Consider the following 22,056-nt stretch of genomic DNA (forward strand, 5'->3'; position numbering starts at 1 on the left):
TGTTTGCAGCAAAATGTCAGTCATCCTTTTAACAAAAAGGCAAATATTTACCCCTCCATATATTCATAAATACAGTTAATATATTCCTCAACATATTATTATTTTTATTATTACCCCGTTATTTATATAGCACATAATCAGAAGTTCTATGTGCTTTGTACTTAACCCTGGTCATTGGTAACTTGTCACACCTACACACCAAAGTGTGCACAATTCAAACAAATCTCTCCTGGGGCACCACAGTGCACCACAGCCATGTGTCCCCAGGGGGACTTCCCATAGGGTGCAGCCACAAACCGGCGCACGCAACTATATTTACAAGTCGCCTCGCAAGTCGCCATTTATTAACCTGGGTGAAGAGAGGCAATGGAGATAAAGTGCCTTGCCCAAGGACACAATGCAATGATCTGGCCAGGGCTCGAACCTGTAATCCTTAGATCACACAAGTCCACTGCCTTAACCACTTGACCACAACACCCTCACAACTTTCTACACATTTGACATTCAATCCCTGAAGACTACTTAAAAGCCTGCAAGTTTTTCCATATCAGCTACCTTTACCATATATGCATTTCCATATAGTGCATATATATATGGATTTCCATATAATGCATTTGCATGTTACCCTAACATGAATACTGCTAACATCCTATCAACAAAGTATCACTAAAGTTAAAGAGAACAGGATGTTGGTGGCATGCATGGATGTTTTGATGTGAAACCAAAAACAGTTGTCACATGATCATCTTTATAGTCTATCCTGTCTTAAAGGGATATTCTGTTGGCTGAAGTTGGTGGCTTAATTCGAAACTGCTGGTTATTTACTGCTTCTTCGGCTTGAAAACCACACCCTCGTAGCATTCTTAATGGTGCAAAATATGAAATGTTTGGTGGTATTTTGTGAAAACATCTTGCAACAGTAAAGTGAGAGACATCATCTCTGCAAATTCAGCTGAGAATGTTTTCGTTTTGCTTTATAATATGTATCTCTCTTAATTCGCACGTGAAAGTAATATTTCTCACAAATTTCCAAGTGAAAAATAAAAGGTTCCATTTTGATTAAATTATAAATACAGAGAACACTGAAAGCCCCCCCAAAAAAAATTCCAAATGAATTTAAAGGATAAAAAAAAAAAAGATTGTGTAATAGGAAATAAGTAAAGCAGTTTGAGTAACCTTTTACTATTATCACATCACAGACCCATTACTGTGATCCACTCCTAGAAAAAACCTGTAGGTTTAGCCAGTCAAAATAGGTTACATTCAATCAACCGTATCTCATAGTTAGGAATAATATATTGAGATGGGGGGGGGGGGGTTTCTTCAACTAACATTGTGAAATATTTTTCTACATTATTCATACAAGTATCGGACTGCCTTCTACCAGAATACCGCTTTAAATGTTAACTTGGCTCGCATCCAAACACACAAGGGAGTAAATTCTCTTACCGGACTTTTCATTTCCACCGTGATTCTCCAATGGTGCAACCGTGCAAGTAACGACTGCCGTGGTCTTGGTTCACAGACTAGTCGTTAAGAATATTTCAGCATATATTTTCTTTGCTTTTTTCAGTCGAGCTGGTTCGTTCGGTTTGCCACTCCATTCAAAAGTATACTGTGTCTGACAAGATGCAATGTTGTTGCATCTTTTGTATTAAGGAATTTAAGCTTTTTGCAGAGGTTTGCATTTGGTCACCAGTTTTGTCGAATTCTAACAAGCTTCTTACGGGAGTATTGTTTATTCGAAATAAGATAACAAAGGATCAGTCCGGCCACATTCCTTGATTTCGTGCATGAGACGAATCGTATTATGTTAATGAGCGAACGCATCAGGATTTCATCTGCATAGTACTTTCCTATCTTCCCCAGAAACTTGTTCATGAATATGATCACATGATGCCAAATATGGAGGTTTTTCAAAATTTGTCACTTCGGTCTTTGTCTTCGATATCTGAAATGAAACTTTTGAATACTCAAGAAATTGAACTAGCTGTTATGATATTTCGTTATAACTGTAAATAATATTGAAAATGTATCAAAAATCATTGCCCCCCAAAAAATACTTCTTAAATTTGAACTAACAATTGGCAGAAAGTGCGCTAAAGCCTTTTAGAATTTTTGAGTGCAAGGTCATCGAACATCTGCATTACCTGTTAGAGGATCCTGTTATGATTCAAGTTGTTTGTCTTCATTTTTAGTCTATGCATTCCCTCCCTCTCTCTCCTCTCTCTGTAAACTTATTTCAAAGTTGTCTCAATCCTTGCCATGTTTCTTAAGACGTTGTTGATCTCGGTAAACATCCCCCTCTCATGTATCTGAAATCCATCCATCATATCGTAAATACCTCAGAGAAACCCCAAACTTACATCAGAGGCTTGTCAACTTTGATTACCCTAACAGCTGCTCGGGTGAAAAAAAGACCTTGAAAAGTGGATTAATTTCACGGATATTATTACAGCAAGGGATGCGCAATGTTAGTTCAACTATCTTTGCAAAGAAGAGGCATAATTTGTTTTACGTGAGAGAGTCAATATTGTTTAACATACAGGTGTGAGGTGCATCAAAGGTGAAGTGTGAACTGAGATACTCCCCAACCGCCCCTCCGGCCTCCCCACACACAAAAATATGTATATATTTTCATCAAGGAGAGAAAAAGGATTATATTTTTTTGGGCTAATTAATGTTGAAGAATAAATTGCTCAAACTTGCTTGACATTTAATAGATCTTTATTAAAGTGTTTAAGAAAAAAGAATTCTATAGATAGCAAAAGGTCCACCCACCCCCCACCCTCCCCCCACCCGCCACTGTGACAGTTGCTGCTTTGAATAGTATCTGCCTTAAAGAAAAAAATATTGGTAAAAGTGGGAATGGGGGAGAGGAGAGACGACCTGTGGAAAAATTATATTATTTTATGTAGCTCATCATCTCAGATGCTTTCCTGTGGCAGGGGTGGGGTTGGCTATGATTGGCATATGACTCACACTTATATAACACAATAATATTTATTGGATGATGTTTATTACAACGTTACACCGTGGAGGACATTCCTTGTGTACGTATAAATTTGCTGCAAACCGCTAATTCTCACCTGTGTTTCTGTTATATAATTCAATCCCAGAGTTGTCAGAGTGTTACTGATCAAACAGCGCATAGATTTGTTTGAATAATATTCTCTATTTTTTGTCTTTTCATTCCAATTAGTGCAATTTTACCTGGTTCTGTCCGTCAAGCCTCTGCAAGGTTGAAAACCACAAACTCAAGTGGCATAACGCAGTACAGCGGTTTTTCAAATGTGAAGGCTGCACACTTAGAAGTATAGCCTTCTTCAGGTATCCCACAAGGCATTGCAGGTAAGTGCGTACTGATAGCAACAGTATGTAATGGTACCAATAACTAGGAATAATAAACAACGTTTTTCTTTTCCAAGTCAGTAAAGTTGTGTGATTGAAGACCTCACTGTTCCATTCAGCAGGTTTTCCATTATTTTGTTAAGATCTTCTTCCAGCAAGGTGACATTAATAAAATGCTAAGGCTGTGAAAATCTAACAATGGACTTTAATGGAGTTTAATTCTGTAACTCTTCTAAAACTTTTCTCTTTTCCGAACTTGCCATGTGGCTATAAAAAAAAAACAATTCCCTCAAGTCAGCCAGAGTGTTTCTTATCAGGAACTAGAGTTGCTTCAGCTTCCAAAATCTTTGTCAACAGCCCATACACGGTGAACAAAATATCAAACAAGCAATTTAAGATTCTGCATTTCAGTGGGAGTATTGTCATCAAATTTAGTTGCTAAAACATTTGCTTCATATTTCACAAGAGCTTTCCTGGATGTTCTGACCATCTGACATTCTAAAAAATCGATCGATTGATTGATTGATGGATTAGCATAATGTCTTGGGGAGGCAAAAAGACTGGAAATTGTCAGTCATTTTCTCGTAACATGAGTAGACCTGCAAATATTAGTAACAGCGCATCACATCAAACTGCATGCGGTTGTAACACTGTGAATGCTTTTCGAGCAGCCACAACTGAAAAAAAAAATGGGTAAACTAAAGTTTATACCAGATTTCTGAATTCAAATGCAATATTGTTTTTTCATTCTGTTAAAGCTTACAAATAACACACCTTAGTTACCAGCTGTCCATGTCACTGGGTTTGGGAACACAAATGTCTCCCATCTTGTATTCAATCCTCCATAACCAATAACATTATTTTATTATTTTATAAATGGACGAAGGATGCTAAAGAAACAAGGAATAAGAGTAAAGATTGCTGATGTTACATTCTACAATCACTTTGCTTTGAGGTAGACTGCAATGATCTTTTATAATTACTGTGGTCTTGACAACTAAATCTCAACCTTATCTTAACATTTCAGAAACTGCAGAGGAGGAAAGTTCACCCGTGTGTCAATGCTCAATGTAAGTACATATATTATTCAGGCAGATTTTATTGGCTTCTCCGCCTGCGATGTGCTTTGTTTTGCATATCAATGCTGCATATCGGAGGAAAATATTGCTCAGACCGGCATGTGATTAATTTGTCAAGTTCTAAGATATTGTGTCGTTGGACTGAGAGGTGTAGGTCATGCATGATTTGCTTTGGCGCCTTCTCACAGGAACAGCGAAACATCTGGGGAATTACATCCTTGTCAGCTTGTCGCAAACCGAAAACGGAGATGTCTGCGAGTTCAAACATTTTGAGACTTGCTGCATTTGGAAATGATGTAATGTTGGATAAATAGTATTTAAATAAAAGGCAAACGTTGATTTGGCGAGCAAGGAGTCTTGTAGAATGGCTGGTAGATCAATGTAGTAACCACTGTTTATTAATAATTTCCGACTACTACTGTAGTATAGTTAAGGTTTTCACAGTATGTATATATAGTTCAGGATATTATCGCTAGGTAAGATATTACTTGCGTTTATAACATAAATAGTCACCGATTAGCAATATTAATTACAGACTATCTTATAGTTTCACACTCATTATACTTTTAAGGAAATACATATCTCGTGGCAATATAAAACAATTATGTCATACTTGTGCCAATTAGGCATTGAAACAAACCGGGGAAAGTTTGGGTCTATCACCTATATAGTATAAATATTCATTATTTAAAGCTTTTAGCTTTTTTCAGCTTTATACTATTGGTTTATTTCCTATCAGGATTCCTGCTTTCAAAGTTGCTCTCAAAGATTCCTGCTCTCAAGTGACTAGCTTCAGCTAGTTATCTGTAATTCTGCTTCAGGGAACTCAAACCATATCTTTTTTTTTGTTGACCCATTTGATTGTCTGCTGAGGACTACATTGGGGGGTTGGGGTGGGGTTGGGAGTATTTAATGTTAGTAGTAGTTATGGGTATGTTGTTTAAGTAACAAGATATGTCAGAGGCCATCTTACCTGATCAGTACATATATACCCCACAGAGACTTCTAGCTGTGTAACAGTTTTTTATCTCTCTCTCATTTGTTCAAACAGGTAAGAGAAAAGAAAGAGGGAACCCTTCTCTTAAGAGGCGAGGAGAGAAAGTGGATTAACTGATTGCCCAGAGCATCTAGAATGGATGTAGGAGAGAGATGAAAGTGTCCAGTTGGTCGGTTTAGAATGGGAGACTTTTACACCTGCTGTTATTTCACCATCGGAAACGTGCAAAAAAACAAAATTGTTGAGAATAAAACAGAATTATGGGAACTATTACATTGATACATGGGCAATTGGCAATGCAAGCTAACTGAATAGGTATCTGTTAATATTACCTACAAGCTATTTTTCCAAACGTTGCATTTTCTATATTTTGTAAATTCTTTGTATTCAAGATGTGTTGAGCAATCATATTGTTAATGACACGATATGTAATATACAATATAGTACATTATTTTTCATATCGAGATAGTATCATTGACATGATAGTAAGTCAATTAAAGTATCATTGACATGAGTAGGTCAATGATAGTATCATTGACATGATAGTAAATCAATGTAGTATCATTGACATGATAGTAAGTCAATGTAGTATCATTGACATGATAGTAAGTCAATTATAGTATCATTGACATGATAGTAAATCAATGTAGTATCATTAACATGATAGTAAATCAATGTAGTATCATTGACATGATAGTAAGTCAATGATAGTATCATTGACATGATAGTAAGTCAATGATAGTATCATTGACATGATAGTAAATCAATGTAGTATCATTGACATGATAGTAAGTCAATGATAGTATCATTGACATGATAGTAAGTCAATGATACTACATTGACATGATAGTAAGTCAATTATAGTATCATTGACATGATAGTAAGTCAATGATAGTATCATTGACATGATAGTAAGTCAATGATAGTATCATTGACATGATAGTAAATCAATGTAGTATCATTGACATGATAGTAAATCAATGTAGTATCATTGACATGATAGTAAGTCAATGATAGTATCATTGACATGATAGTAAGTCAATGATAGTATCATTGACATGATAGTAAATCAATGATAGTATCATTGACATGATAGTTAATCAATTTATTATCATTGACATGATAGTAAGTCAATGATAGTATCATTGACATGATAGTAAATCAATGTAGTATCATTGACATGATAGTAAGTCAATGATAGTATCATTGACATGATAGTAAATCAATGTAGTATCATTGACATGATAGTAAATCAATGTAGTATCATTGACATGATAGTAAGTCAATGATAGTATCATTGACATGATAGTAAGTCAATGATAGTATCATTGACATGATAGTAAATCAATGATAGTATCATTGACATGATAGTTAATCAATTTATTATCATTGACATGGTAGTAAGTCAATGATAGTATCATTGACATGATAGTAAGTCAATATAGTATCATTGACATGATATTAAACCAATGATAGTATCATTGACATGATAATAAATCAATGTTAGTTTTATTTTCTAATTTCATGTTTTTTTTTTATCTTCTCATCAAGGACACATGTTTATTGAACTTGTTGAGCACACTAACCGTTCATCTCATATTCATATCACAAACAACCCAAGCATAGATGAGAGACAGGGATTCTGTTATTGATATGAAAAATATGGGAATGCTAGAATTGTTTCCATGATTATTGCTGCTTCCAGCATATTCACCTAAATTTTTGGGGTGGGACTTTTTTTCAGAAGTATTAGATAAGTAGAGGTTTTAGATTCACAGCTTACACTGTTCCGATTTAAATAACTGTCTTGATGAAAGCAGAATTTTTTTCAGCCAAGACCAACGATTGAATACTGTCTAGGGTAAATAACAGTCTTTCTGTGGGGACTTCAGTGATTGAAGATCTAATTAGATGGGTTGTTTTTAGCAAGTTTCCATCCATAAAATTGAAACGAAGTTGCTCTGACCGAACGAGTGGAGCTGTACATTCTCATGTCCAACAGATATGCAAGCAAACAAATATTACTGAAATATGGCTAAGAACATATCTACATAAGATTTCATTGCACACAGCACATAAAGCATTTTATTAAATACCGAACAAAAAAAGCATTGTGTTTAAAATAGGATCTCTTCACCATTGTATTAAATAAACTTTTCCACCCAAATTCAACTTCCATAATTCATTATTTTAAAAAATTCACATTATTAAAATATGACAATACTTTTTTAATTAAACCATGCTTCAATGTATGCACCTAGGGACTATGATCATCACTATCATCATCAATCGTCACTATCACCACCTATCATCACCAATCATCATTCACTATCATCACCTGGGGACTGTGATCATCACCTGGGGACTGTGATCATCACCTGGGGACTGTGATCATCACCTAGGGACTATGATCATGTTGAAAGCCATAAATTTAAGCCATACTGTAGATTAATTCAAATGTTGAGTTAAATAGATAAGAATGTGTAAAAGTAAGTTGACCTGACGTTTCGATCCTAGCAGGAACTTCTTCAGAGGCTAAAAATAGCATCTGAAGAAGATCCTGCTAGGATGAAAACGTCAGGTCAACTTACTTTTACACATTCTTATCTATCTTATCTAAGAATGCTTTATAACCCAATTAGAACTGACAATATTTTGCACCACATAATCCCTTAAAATAGGCAACAAAAGAAATAAAAGCGCTGTGATATATTACACATACATACATATTAATTATGTAGTGTTAAAAAACACACCTATGCCTAAATTATTAAACTTCTAAGTATGTCTAAGCATGGTATGTCAGCTACATGTTTGAATTTTGAAAGGATATATATTTTTTATATGCCTTTGAAATTATGTATACGTTTCAACGATACATGTTTTAATAGGTTTTAACAGGTTCCATTTCCTTGAGGCAGGATCCTGATAGCAAACGGAATAATAACAGGATATGATAATAATAAATAACAGGATATAATCAAGATATCACATTCCAGGTTTGATTTCATGTAGGTCATCTGCATATTAATTACTACTGGTAAAATATTAATATTACCAGAATTTTGCAAGTGTCGATGAAACGAAATTGTTTGTTACAGTCAAAGTTATACAGTAATAAAATGTAATGTAACTGTGATTCTTGATTCTAGTAATTCTTGTCAACATGAGCAGAAAAATAAAATACTTTGCAAAATTCTGGAAATGACATTGAAAAGAAATGGTCTTGGTTTGATAGTCCCATTGTTGAACAGGCCTCATTTAAAATGATTCTTGGAACGGTAGTTCTCAAAATCACCTCTTACTCTATTCGAGTACTTTGGCCGAGTACTCGGTTGATGTTAAAAATAATTAAGAGCATCACCCTGATTGACGGAGCAAACGAGACAAATGTGTCCTAAGGTCAAGTACAGAACAGATTACTTGACCATTAGAGGAACTACACCTCTGAAAAGTTGACGGCAGCCATTAGTGGAAGCGGTAAACCCTCTCACCCACTTAAAAGAGCAAAGGTCAAATCCTGTGACAGTGACCTAGAAAAGCCACTCATCTACAGTAAGAAATGGTTTGAGTTTGCGAGCTGACAAGGTTTTCAGACTGACCTCTGTTGGTTTCAACCTTTCCTTATAGGTATGGTGCATCCACATACTAAATACTAAAAGTTCATCCAACTTACAGTTTTTTGAGTTAAGGTGTCTATGAGGTTTTCAGTACGACCTTTGACCTGCACAGAAAATCAATAGGGTACTTCTTCTCAATTAAGTGCATCCATGTACTGCTATGTTTACAAGGTTTTCAACGACCTTCAACCTCAACATCTTCCATGCACCTGCATGCATTATATCAAGTTCACCATAAACTGTTTAAGTCTTTACAAGCCAATACATCACACACACCATCACCATTGGATAGATTCCTAGTGCCTTTAGCAAGGAATCAAAGAAAATTCAAAGAAACTATTACATTACTACAACTGTTACTTCAGCAATACTTTCTCACATGTCTAACAACAAGTGTAGAGGAACTTGCCTCTGGTCCATATAACTATCAGCATTTTTTGGTCTAACGAACAAACATTTCCTATTCATACTCTCGTGAAGTTAAGTTGAATACCAAATTTTTTTTGTGCAAGAAAAAAAGAAAAGCGAAAAAGAAGTAAGTTCAATGCAAAGAATGCCCACTGATTGCGAAGTATAAAGAAATATTCGCTTCAGCCTCTTTTATATAAATGCCTAGTAAATTAATGTACCCCATACATACAGTACTGAAATCAGCAATGGGTTAAGTCTTATGTTAGACATACTGCTTTAGCTAGAACCATCTATGCACAATGGATATTTAGCAAGCCACAGTGAGTCACATAACGTCTGTAAAAGCGCTTTGAGAACTATCGCTGGTATAAAACGCTATATAACAAGCAAATATCATTATTAAATATTATTTCATTGACTTTAATACCTTGCATCTGTTGTTTTGGTCTCACCATGTAGTTAACAATGGCTCTATTATATTATTTGCTTACATTGAACTCGTCTTATTATGATTACTTTTTAATTAACAGACTTTGGAGGCGCGCTCATACAGAGTTTTCTTTTGAAACTTCACAAAATGCAATTAACAAGAATCTTGCATGCAGTAAATTGATAAATTGTACCGTATACCATGTACAGTATAAAATATGTGCAGTATTGTGTGTAGCTAACTGTGTTTGATGTACTGCATGTACAGTGCTGTATGGAGGTAACTGTGTTTGAAGTACTCTACATGTACTGTATTGTGTGGAGTGTACTGTATGTACAAGTGTTTGAAACTCCAATTAGCCAATTTTCATTTGAAGTGGTTTGGTTACTTGAAGAGGATCTTAACCTTTTCTGAAATCTCAATCACTGTTCCCAAGCAAAGAAAATGACTAATGCTGTATCATGTAATATGCTGTCATTTGTGTGTTGAAAATGGTAATCTCCTACTTCCTAACGCCTCATGAATAACAAAATGTATACAAAATGTGTACTAGTTTTAGTTTGAATACATTGTAAAAACAGTGGAAAAGTTTCTCTCTACCCTAACAACTTTCAGACCCGGAGACAATCCCACTTTTTTTTTAATGAAATCAAATAATATACTTCATCATTCTGAGATTTACTGTATATGCTGAAAGACATTCTATTTGCACTGTGTATGTCATGTACATAGTTTGCTCAATATAGAAGGGTTAGTATATATATACAGTAGGTTCAGTATAAAAATTTGTCTCACAATGTTATGGCAAGGGCTACATTATTTTTCTCTCACGATTAAAAATTCATTCTTATTTAAATACCATTATTACCCTAATTGACTATTCTTAGGAAATTTTAATGCCCTGAATGATTGAACATGAGCTACAGCACACCTTGACTTTAAATAACAAGGTTACATTCTATGAATCTTCAAAAGGCACGAATCATAAATATCACATGGAAGGAAACATACAGGATGCTAGAATATTAATACAAATTATATATAATAGTAGAAAAATATGTTGTAGAAATATCATATGCAGAACCAAAGTGTGTGGTGGGAAAAAAAAAAATACCTTGTCAATAAACAAACACCATTTATAAAAAAAATTATTTCCCAACGTGATAATTAAAACAATGGATTAAGAATAAATCTAGCAATACCATTGTTATTTGGGAGGTGTACCAAATCTTTTAATTAATGATTTCCTTATCATCTTTTTGTATATATATAGTACAAAAAAATGTTGTAGAAATATCGTAGGCAGAACCAAAGTTTGTGGTGGAAAAAAAAACTTGTGCATAAAGAAACATCTTTAAAAAAATATTTCCCAACATTATAATTAAAACAATGGATTAACAATAAATCTAGGAATACCATTTGTTATTTGGGAGGTGTACCAAATCATTCAACCTATGATTTTCTTATCAGCTTTTTGTATATATATATAGTACAAAAAATATGTTTTAGAAATATCATATACAGCACCAAAGTGTGTGGTGGAAGAAAAAGACACCAACAAAAAACTTGTGAATAAAGAAAGTGGAAACATTTATAAAATACTATTTCCCAACATGATTATTAAAACAATGGATTAAGAATAAATCTAGGAATACCATTTGTTATTTGGGAGGTGCACCAAATCGTTGAACCATTGATTTTCTTATCATCTTTGTGTAACCCATGTCTGCCCGTATCACACTTTTGCACCATTCTGAATCGTTCTTTAAAGTTAGCAAGTCTTCACGTCGGTCTTGTTTGTTCCACTTGCTGGGGTTGACACATTCGTCGTAGACGGACTTGTTGAGGTCCCGAAAATGTTTGAGATCCGTTTGAAAAGAAGGGCCGTATAATGCTATCTTCTTCCACAAAGTGTTGTTGAAGTGATCGTACAGCAGCACGTCTCCGTGGCTCCACTGCCGTATTTTATCTCTCAAATCTCGGTCTTTGTCGTATCTGTGGCTTTTGCTCCGTATGCCACTCGATAAGTACACAATGTCTGTGTATTCCCAACACAACAATTTCTTCATTAGCAGTAGAGATTCGTCGAGGTACTCCGATATCAACACCAGGTCGAATTCGCCAGCCAGTTCTCTGATCTTTTGGTTGATTTTCTGGTCGTCCTCGTCGTACTTGTGGTCCAGCCCGAGATCGAACAACATCCCGTTGCGGCTGAGCTGCCACATGTGGTACTTGTGTTCTTTATAGTACTTCATCGGGTCGTCCATGAAGGTCTTCAGAGGGTTGGGTTCACGTCCAATCTTCATTCCGCTATACATTTCAAAATAGCCAAACGCGGATTCGACTTGGTCCTCGGGATTTCGTAATATGGTAATGAAGGTCGCATTTGGAACGACTGCGTCCATCTCTCCCCGACTGTAACGTGCGTGGTTCGTGAGAATATCGAATGGCTTACCTTTCATCTTGGGAAACTTCATGAGGTTCCCACGCGAAAATTTGTACTGGAAGGACAGCACGTGGCCTCTGCCGACTGCAAAGGTAAGGTTGCGATAGTATCCATACCTCTCAAATACAGAGGCCATGGTAGTGCTGGCTGTCTTGTGCGTTTTTACAAATACAATTCTCTGAATCGGTGAGCATTTGGTGATGGTTGTTGGCTGGGACTCCCTCATTGAAGTTGGCAAGAGCATGGTAATGGTTGAGGTGACACTAGCTGTCTTCTGAACCTGGACGGATGGACGGTGTTCTTGTGGGCCTGCAGCCACGGCATTGGATGATACATTAGATGTGGTGCCACCAATTACAATCCACGGAGTACTTTCTGCCCGATGGAAACTGCCGGTATCACTGAACATCGCCATAGCAGGTGGATGTCTACGATGCAGGGAAGAAAAAAACAGCACCGATAACACAGAAGTTGCAGGTTGGTTTAATAATTGGAGGTGAAGTTAATAACAGCAACTGTCTCCACACACTCCACCAAAAACAATTGTACTCAATGTGATGCATACACACACCATGTAGGATAAGCATCCATGATTCCTACCTTGATATCATATTTGAAGGTTCTCAGAGTTTGACCTCTGGTGACCTCAAATGACCTTTGACTTACACAAACAACCAGATTCTTGTACACAACATGGCAAATTCATAAACCATGCATGAGAAGTATCCATGATTTCTACCATGTTTAAAAGGTTTTCAGAGTTTGCCTGCTGGTCACCTACATGACCTTGGATTTCCAAATGAAACTATTCATGTGACACATCCATATGTATGAAAACTATCCACGCTTCCTAATTTGAGATATCACGTGAACAAGCTTTGCAATAGTTGACCTCTAGTGACCTTTGACCTCCACCAAAACAACATGGTTCTTCTACTCAATATGTAGCATCTACACACCAAGTATGAGATTTGTTGTAGTTTGCCATTTTGAGAAATCATGTTTACAAGGCTCTCAGATTGACCTCTGGTGACTTCCAATGACCTTTGACCTCCACCAAAAGCAATAGGGTTCTACTCAAGACAGGACTACTACATGCCAAGTATGAGATTTGTCAAAGTTCCCATCATGAGATATCTTGTTTACAAAGTATGCAGTCTGACCTCTGGTGACCTCAAATAACCTTTGACCTCCAACAAAAATAGTAGGGTTCTTCCACTCAATATGGGACGTCTATATGCCCAGTACAACGTTCATCACAATTGAGATATCATGTTTACAAGCAAGATGTCAAGCTAGCACATACACACATGCCATCATGACTGCGTAGGTTTCTTTTGTCATTGAAACCAGAAATGATTTACAGCCACTCATCCACATCAAGGGTTAAGATCAAACTCTTGATTTGTATACATTTAGTAAAGAACTACTTCAACTTAATCAAGTATGCTTGATGTTGAGTGTATTACCCAATATATCTGCAAATTTCATTCCAAAACACTCATCAAAAGGCACAAATCATAATATCCCTTCTGTAGAAAAAAAGGAATACTCATCGGGCTGTGCAAAAAGTGAAATAGGTTTTCTACTTCCAGCAAATATATATACCAAACATAGATCCTGGGAATCCGTTCCGATCGAATTAAGAAGAGAATAAATCCGCACCAAAAAAAAAACACGACGTAAGATACTTTTGGTGGTAGAATGAGGAGGGCATTGACTGGAGGAGTCCGGCCATAGAGGGCGCCACAGTGCTGAAAGGTTACCAACTGTTCATTCTAGACATGGAATAATGAGAGTGCTCTTAAGGAGGGGGAGACAGGTAGGCGAGGTGTAAAATAAATATCAGTTCACCAATGTTCAACCATTGAAAAAACCCTTGGTAGATTGTAAAACCAAAGTTTGGTATTCATGAGCAATTTTGATATTTGGTAGGTTGTGGTGTAAATGTTACAATTCAAGCATCAAAGGAAATGGTTGCTTACAAGATTGTTGGTGCCTCTGGCCTACAAATTTTACACCTACCTCACATATGAAGATTCTACAGCAACCTCTGACATGTTCAATGGGCTGTGTTGAGAGTTCAGTATGGTCATGATGAATAGGACACAGATACACAAAACAGTGAGGAAAAGACCCCTGCATGAAAAGCCCTTCTTCTCCATATGGCTCATTTAACTAATACCCTTTGTCTGCCTTCAAGCATGAAGTCACTCCTCCTGTTAGGACTTCTGTGAACAAAATCGAAAAACCAGAAATGCCAGGTTTATATAAAATACTTGAGTAGGAACAAAGATACACTCTTTCACTGATTACATATTTATTAAATACAGTACATGATGTCAAGAAAAGTTAAATGGACATTCACAAATTCATACAAATGTAGATTTTTCTCTAACTATCAAGGTTGCCTGCCTACATTTTATAGATACCGACCGCTAATCTCCACCAATTTATTTCTAGTAGGTTGTTTGTTAAGAGTAGGAGGTCCATGTTTGTGATGCATTCTTTTACATGAACAAGTTGAGAGCTTGTGTGCAACCTTGTTGAGATATTTCGCTGTAAAATACATTTTCTTTAAACCTTAAATTGTGTGGATTTAATCGTTCAAAATTGTATCTGTGCCCCGAGATTCATTATTTTTAAACTCACCGACGACACTCCCCAGAGAATTGTCAGTTTTATCTGCACAAACAGCACTTCACAAACATGTGAAAGTATATTTTGATAGGCAGTGCAAATATTATACAAGCTAACAAAATCTTCAATCATACACATGATGTTTACGTATGAACAAATTACAGTACTTACCAATGTCAACAACTTCAAACGAAGCTGAGTACAGCGATGTAAACTGTACATACAATAAACCAAAGCGGATAATGAACTTGGTACAGCATTGTTTATTCAAGGTACAGTAATTTACTGTACAGTGTACAGTACTGTACCTGGTAACACCATTGCAAAAATGGACAAATTGCTATATAAGGTGACCTATCCTAAGCGGCCTAAGCTCACTGCAAGCACATACCAACTCAACGTATCTTCTCAAAACGTTTATTTTTTTTGTTGCAAAAATGAACTAAATTGTTGCCCACTTGCTCTGGATACTAACCCCAACTGAGGAGAATTAATATAGGGTGGTTGACTAGGCTGGTATTTCAAGAATATGTTTTAAATGACAAAATTAAGAAGAAAATGCTGGATTTTCTCCTGAATTGTTTCTAAACACAAAAATATCTGCAAATTAGGTGAACAATTTACCAAAATTAATCGTGAATTATGAAAACATTTACTTGTTAACAACTCAAAGTTGACTAAAACAAGATTCTTGTTAGAATGTCAAAATCTGGATGAACTAACAAAAGTAAGTCCTTTATAAATACAAATCTGAATTAAATCCTATCATAGTAAATATGCCAACAAATTGCACCCTCAAACACAAATGTTAAAAGAGCTACAAAAAAGTTGAATTTCAAGAAAATTTTCACACATGAAATTGTTAAGGAATGCAACAAAAAATGATTGTTTGAAATTTTGGAACTCAATGTGCACAAAAGTTTAAACATTGATTGTGATTTGTGAATATGACCATACACCTTGTGAGCCAGTATATATGACCCCTTTTGCAACGCTTGCATGTCTGTTATTTAAAGATTCAAATTTGACATATATATTAGCCGAGCTCTTACTGTTACAGCACCTGTGTTTACAAAAACATCAAAGCAATTTCCATGATGTTCACTACACGTTTTCAATTACAGTATATAAAGAAGATGTACACGTTAGGTACATGTATATCAATTAAAAAAATTACCACACAAATTATGCGTTGTACTAAAAGCACTTAAAATGCACAGCAGACAGCAACAGTAAGCTATAGAATAGTGGAGAATAGCAGTAAATTAGTTCATTTCGTTAATAAAATGTGAGCTCAACACCCATGGCATTTAATACGTACTGCAATGCATACCAGCATATTCTTTCATGCATTCATTACAAGCAATCATTTTAAAAAATATTGGAAAAAAAATTACCACACAATTTATGCGTCGTACATGTACTAATGCACCGAAAATGCACAGTAGACAGCCACAGTATGCAATAAAATAGTGGAGAATAGCAGTAACTTGGTTAAATAACTTGGTTAATAAAATGTGAGCTCAACACCATGGCATGTAATACGTACTGCAATGCATATCGCCTTATTCTTTCATGCATTAAGTACAAGCTACAGTTCTGTACAGTTCAGTAATTATCAGTGCTTCTGCAAATTACATCCTGACCAAGAACTATTGTGGACAGTTGATGGCATAATGGCAACTACAGATGTTATAGTAATTGGGTACTGTTTGCATAAGTTCTACTCTACAGGCTTTTGGGACTGGCCATCAAAAGATGGTTCTAGTTGCTTCAGGGAGATGCACAGGATGACTAAAGGCACAAAGATATGTTGTTGACCAGTGGCTCTTAACCTGGGACGAATGCCCCCTTGGGTGGAGGCAGGGCTCCTGGGGGTGCAAAACTATAGGGAATTAACAATAAACTCCTTCAGAGGGCAAGTTCACTCATTTTTCAAAAAATTCTAAATATTTAACATTTGGATTGCCACAGAATCGGTTACAAGCTGGGATACCCATTTATGTGCATTTGTAGGCCTGCTGTACTGTACAAGGGGATGGGAGGGGAAGGTGAGGGGGACACTATGATACACTCAGATGATTCACACATGTGCTACTGTAATTATACAATACTATTGTCAATAATATTTAAACAAAAGATAAACAATATCATTGTTATCACAATACTGTATATCATTGTACCATGTAGTACTATATACAACAATATTATTGTTGATGTTTTATATTACATTTATTATGATATAAATTTATTTTACATATGGCCACTATGTGAATCCGGTGCTACACCTACTGCAGGAAGGTCAAGATGTAATTTTACTCATTAGCAATTCACCTAAAAGTAGATTAATATTAGCAAACTTGTACGAGTGTACAACGATAGAATGCACCGACACGTGGACTTGAGAAATGTATCCTGGCATTCAGATGAGCAAAATTGCATGTGCAGTGAGTCGATCTCTCTCCACTCCATATTTGCGCATTGACTCCAGCTGCTGTTTTTGTTTTATTTCTCCCACTCCGCATCCCAGCATCCACTTCAGGATAATCCTAGTTTATAGTTGGGCCTATTCAGTTAGGGTTTCCAGGTTTCTTCCAAGGTGGAAAAGACATTGGAGAAACTAGTGTTGATAGTCGTAATAGATTAATCGCCAGTAGTCGCAATTACACTTTGGAAATTTGATTAATCGCGCTCAAAACCTACAGGTAAGTTGCGATTACTTGACTACACATAAACTGCCTTTGAAAAATAGCCTAACCTATCTAAAACAACACTAAAGCAGTTTGTCAGCAAATATCGCAAGAGTATGTATAGGTTCTCACAATGCTACAGCTAGCACTGTGGTGTATTCATATTCGGCAAGCACCCGCTCTGGTTAGATTCATGTGCTTACTTGTCAGTAATACGCTTGTTTAGTAGTGCAATATTCAGTCCTAGCAATGTTTGTTCATTGCGCATAATCACAAATTCGTAAGTTATTAATCTATAAAGATTGCCACAGTATTTGTCATTTGTCAGATGAATGTGAATAATCCTTGCCTACAGAAAGTAAGGCTTCTATTTATGAAACCTTGTTCACACCATCACACGCAAGCAGAAACCAATTATCTAGCTCGGTCCAAGATCCAAACTCAAGGTCTTCTCAATTCTATACCTTGTTTGGCCAATATGGACAAAAGTTCCAACAATGCCTAAAGCCTTAATGTTGAGACATGGCATACTACAAAAAGCCTTATTCCTTTTATAAAGTGAAACAGGACTGGCATTTCCTCAAAAAAGTTCTCTACAGGGTCCACTCACATGTACAGGTACATAACAAGATATTGGCACTGCCTACCCCAAATAACATTATATCGCCTACTCATGTAGGAAGTAAATAATAGACTGGGTGTAGCCTAGATAAGAAAGAAAAATTGGAAACAGGCTTGACAAAGAGGCTAAAACATTGTCAAAACTGTTCGATATGATTTCTCGTACAAAAGAAAGTTCCTGGGGTGTTACTAAAACGAATGACAATTGCGTTACACGTAACGAATGACAATATGTTGTACACACTAAAAAATTGCGTTAACTAAAACGAATGACAGTAATGACAGCACAGACATTTGCTTCAACTGGATATCACAGTTCAGACTTCGTGGGTATCTAGATCTAGTATAGTACGGACAAGATAAAAACGCACCTTATAGCAAGCGAAATTGTAAGTCTGATTTTGAAAAGTAAATTTAACGTCATTTTTCCGATATTAATTGTTAGACACTAACAATACTATAATCTTGAAACGGCTTCAGTTATCTTTCTATATAAATCTACAGAGGTAAAAAGCACAGCACTCAAGCGCATTCTCACACAAAAACTTCCCCTGTGGTTTCTATCCGTAAATTACACCAAAACCCTATATAGAACCATGCGATTTTCCGCAAATCATTTTTGCGCAGAAAACCAATAACTCCACTCCGTTAATCATTCTATCTCCACTCAACACTGTCCTTCGTTGTCATTCGTTGTCATTCGCTGTCATTCGCAAGTGATAATTAACCCTGTACAAAGTCAATTGTCATTCGGTCATTCGCTGTCATTCGTTTTAGTTTGTCCCAGTTCCTGGTGTTTAGATTTAAAACATTGACTGATAAACCAAATTTCCAGCTTTCTTTTCTAAGTGGGATTTTTCATTCATTAAAGAATATGTGGTATCTCATTCTGTTCTTTGCTCAGTGTCAGTTCTATTGAAAAATAGTTTCTTTATTTTGAGGTATTGTTCTGGTTTTACAACTTTAATGAGTTGACTGGGCATCCCAACATCGAAATGCTGGGAGAGGTCTCCGATGTGACAATGTATTCTATAGTTATTCCGCTACTACTACTAGCTTACAGTTGGTACAACAATAGACAAATAGTAAAGTTCTAGTAATACTAATAGGCCTACCCTATTTTTATGTCATGGTGCTAAGCAGTGAGTAACGATACCCAGCGCGTAGACTACTTGGGCCGAACTTAGACCTAACACTCAACAGTAACAAGTAAGACTGCATTCACAAGGAGGCTACTGTAAGTTAACAAAGGCATATCGCCTGTGTGTGATCATGGAGCTGTTTTTGGTAATAGCTCCATGGTGTGAGATACTTGCCGATGGATCCTATAGTTTGATCTTCTTCCACTTTGCACCCAGACTGCCCATACTCATCTTTCCAGTGGAAGCCTACCAGCAACTTCACGATGGGCCTATCCTACAAAGAAACTAGATTTTCCACTTTCTGTACAGACAGCATCGATAACCACCACAGAACAAATAGTATTAGTAGAAGCTGGTAACGATACCAACAAAATGTACACGTTGTAATCTGACAGTAGCAGCTCCCTGATCTGAGTATGCGTTCTTGATTACATATCCAACGGTCAGCGCAGTCGACCAATGAGAATGATCTGTCCTGCTGATATATACTGGTCTTTTTTTTTTATCCCATTACGTAATACAAGTGTGATAATCTGTAGCAGACGATGTGACATTTGAAAAGAAATATTCCACACTGTTTAGTTGAAGCCCGATCTCAATTATCTATATTAGTTCTTAACTCAGGTTTGTTTCTTGTATTTCGTAACGGCAAAATTCTCCAAAAGGTTTTAAAATGTTAGGAATACTCAAAAGTTGACCGTTGGACTACTTGGGAGATATAATGAGGGAAGTTTGTTTGCAACTTACTTTCAACATGTTATTAATTGCAAAGAATGTTACCCCAAAATCACCCGAAACATCTTGCAATCATTGTTGCGATTTTAATGAATGTCTTGCAACGATGAAGTAACCTTTTATGATCACTTTCATGTACAAAAGGAGCTTGCACTTAGCCGATTCCTGACCGGTGAAACCATGGGCGTAGGAGGCGGGGGGGGGGGGTGGGCTGGGGAGATGCAGCCCCAAACCAAATATTTTTGTGAAAATTCGGGCAATATGCTGAGAACTTTCGGGCTCCTACTGAAAGAAAAATAATTTGCAGTGTTTTTCAATGGCTAAACTCTATATCACTATTATCATCATTATTGTAACGGCTTCCCCAATAATTTTAACCAATATGGAAGTGTAATAACACGGAAAATGATTGTTTGTTATAGGTTTGCGATGTAATAACCGATGCATGCCTATATGATATGCACATTAGCATGTTGAACGCGCGCCGAGCGCGCGAAAATTTTGGTTATATTTTTCGGGCAAGTCGTTACGGCCCCCAAATTATTGTCTGTAAAGTAATACGTACCTCGTGGATACTACCGAATCATTATGTGATAGGTATCATGCCGATTGTTAGTACCGTGTTTATGAATAGCACGATTCATTTCTCAGCTGTTTTATGACAGTCCGGGGATATGGCAAGCTGTTACAGTTTTCATTTAACATTTAAGGTTATCATTCATTATTTGATGCTATCACAAATAGTTAACAATAACTGAAATTACTTTGCAATTATACTCTGCAATAGTTCCCAGTCAATTTTGGAATCGTTAACTTAATTCGTAATATCATGAAATTGAATTTTTGATATCTTTAATGGAATTCATGATATCTGAAAATAATACACCAATTCAAGATATCACAAATTCAATTATTGATATCACTAATTCAATAACATATACCATTGAATCAATTACAGATATCTCTAAATAAGACGTCATCACATATCACGAACTCCGCCATATTTAATGATATCGTTAATTTCGAATTGATTATATCATTAAATATGACGTCACATATCACATATTCCGCCAAAATGCATTGAAAGGCTACCTTTAATTCGAATAATATGATACCATTAAATATGACGTCACATATCACGAATTCCGCCATATTTAATGACATGGTGGAATTCATGATATGCGACGTCATATTTGATGTTAGCGTTAATTCGAATTATCGATATGCACATATCAAGAATTTGAATTAAGAAAAGGTCTATATGTACCTATCACGAATTTATTTATTGATATCAAGATAGAATTTTCGATGTCATTAAAGGGATTGAAGTAATGATATCATTGATCGATAAATACTTTTCATGATCATTAATTGAATTAATGATATCATTAGATATTGAATAAAAAGTGAGACGGCTTGCTATACGGGGAAACCAACTCACAGTTGTTGGTCTTTCGCGACATCTCATTTTTTTTATTTTGCTGTCCATTTTAATTCCTTCAGAAGTTTTTGAGGGTGGGGCAGTAAATAAACCCTCCATTTTCTAATCCCACAAGAGTAGTTATTAGCACAAACCGTGCGTGTAGACCTAACGTATAGCTTAAATATTACCCAGGATGCACCATTTCAGGTCACAAACTCCATTTTTTCGATAATGGAGGGACCACTAGATCCCCTTCGCCAAATGGGAGTCGGCCTCAACACCCCTCAGGTATCACATCCCATCATTTATAAAATGCCACATCTTTTTATTTTGTTATGTGCATTTGTTAAACCACCTCCCATTATTAGTACAGATATATGCCTCACTCAGTATCCGTTGGTTAGCTGGTTCGGCATTCCATTTACACTGTACTTGTGTACTACTCTACTCATTCACAATGTCACTTGCCTG

General features: G+C 36.1%; 2 protein-coding genes across 3 annotated transcripts in view; one reads left to right on the forward strand and one right to left on the reverse strand.

The window, feature by feature from the left end:
* Nucleotides 1-9,343, forward strand: part of LOC139961506 (protein MCM10 homolog) — a 33,024-nt gene extending 23,681 nt beyond the window's left edge. Inside the window, exons 19-21 of the mRNA XM_071960710.1 lie at nucleotides 3,203-3,351; nucleotides 4,379-4,421; nucleotides 5,482-9,343. Of these exons, the coding sequence (XP_071816811.1) occupies nucleotides 3,203-3,351; nucleotides 4,379-4,421; nucleotides 5,482-5,544 (255 nt within the window). The 3' untranslated portion in view covers nucleotides 5,545-9,343. The remainder of the gene's footprint in view (nucleotides 1-3,202; nucleotides 3,352-4,378; nucleotides 4,422-5,481) is intronic.
* LOC139961512 (galactosylceramide sulfotransferase-like) lies at nucleotides 7,480-19,833 on the reverse strand. Of its 2 annotated transcripts, XR_011790903.1 has the most exons (4): nucleotides 19,602-19,833; nucleotides 14,360-14,565; nucleotides 7,806-12,762; nucleotides 7,480-7,765 (listed from the first exon to the last, which is right to left on the reverse strand). XR_011790903.1 is itself a non-coding variant. In XM_071960726.1 (3 exons), the coding sequence occupies exons 2-3, from the start codon at nucleotides 14,506-14,508 to the stop codon at nucleotides 11,550-11,552; spliced, it is 1,362 nt and encodes a 453-aa protein (XP_071816827.1). In that variant the 5' UTR covers nucleotides 14,509-14,565; nucleotides 19,602-19,833; the 3' UTR covers nucleotides 7,480-11,549. The 2 variants fall into 2 exon arrangements, 1 of the variants encoding a protein (XP_071816827.1); XM_071960726.1 differs by having other exon boundaries at nucleotides 7,480-12,762.
* Nucleotides 19,834-22,056: the final 2,223 nt, after the last annotated feature.

The sequence above is a fragment of the Apostichopus japonicus genome, chromosome 20, assembly GCF_037975245.1.
Source record: "Apostichopus japonicus isolate 1M-3 chromosome 20, ASM3797524v1, whole genome shotgun sequence".
Taxonomy (NCBI): domain Eukaryota; kingdom Metazoa; phylum Echinodermata; class Holothuroidea; order Aspidochirotida; family Stichopodidae; genus Apostichopus; species Apostichopus japonicus.

Excerpts from the sequence above, each read along its gene's own strand:
- LOC139961512 (XM_071960726.1), bottom strand. The coding sequence starts at position 14,508 with ATGAGCCATATGGAGAAGAAGGGCTTTTCATGCAGGGGTCTTTTCCTC. Across the intron at positions 12,763-14,359 it reads GTAGAATCTTCATATGTGAG|ACATCCACCTGCTATGGCGA; the intron begins GTAGGTGTAAAA and ends CCTGCATCGTAG.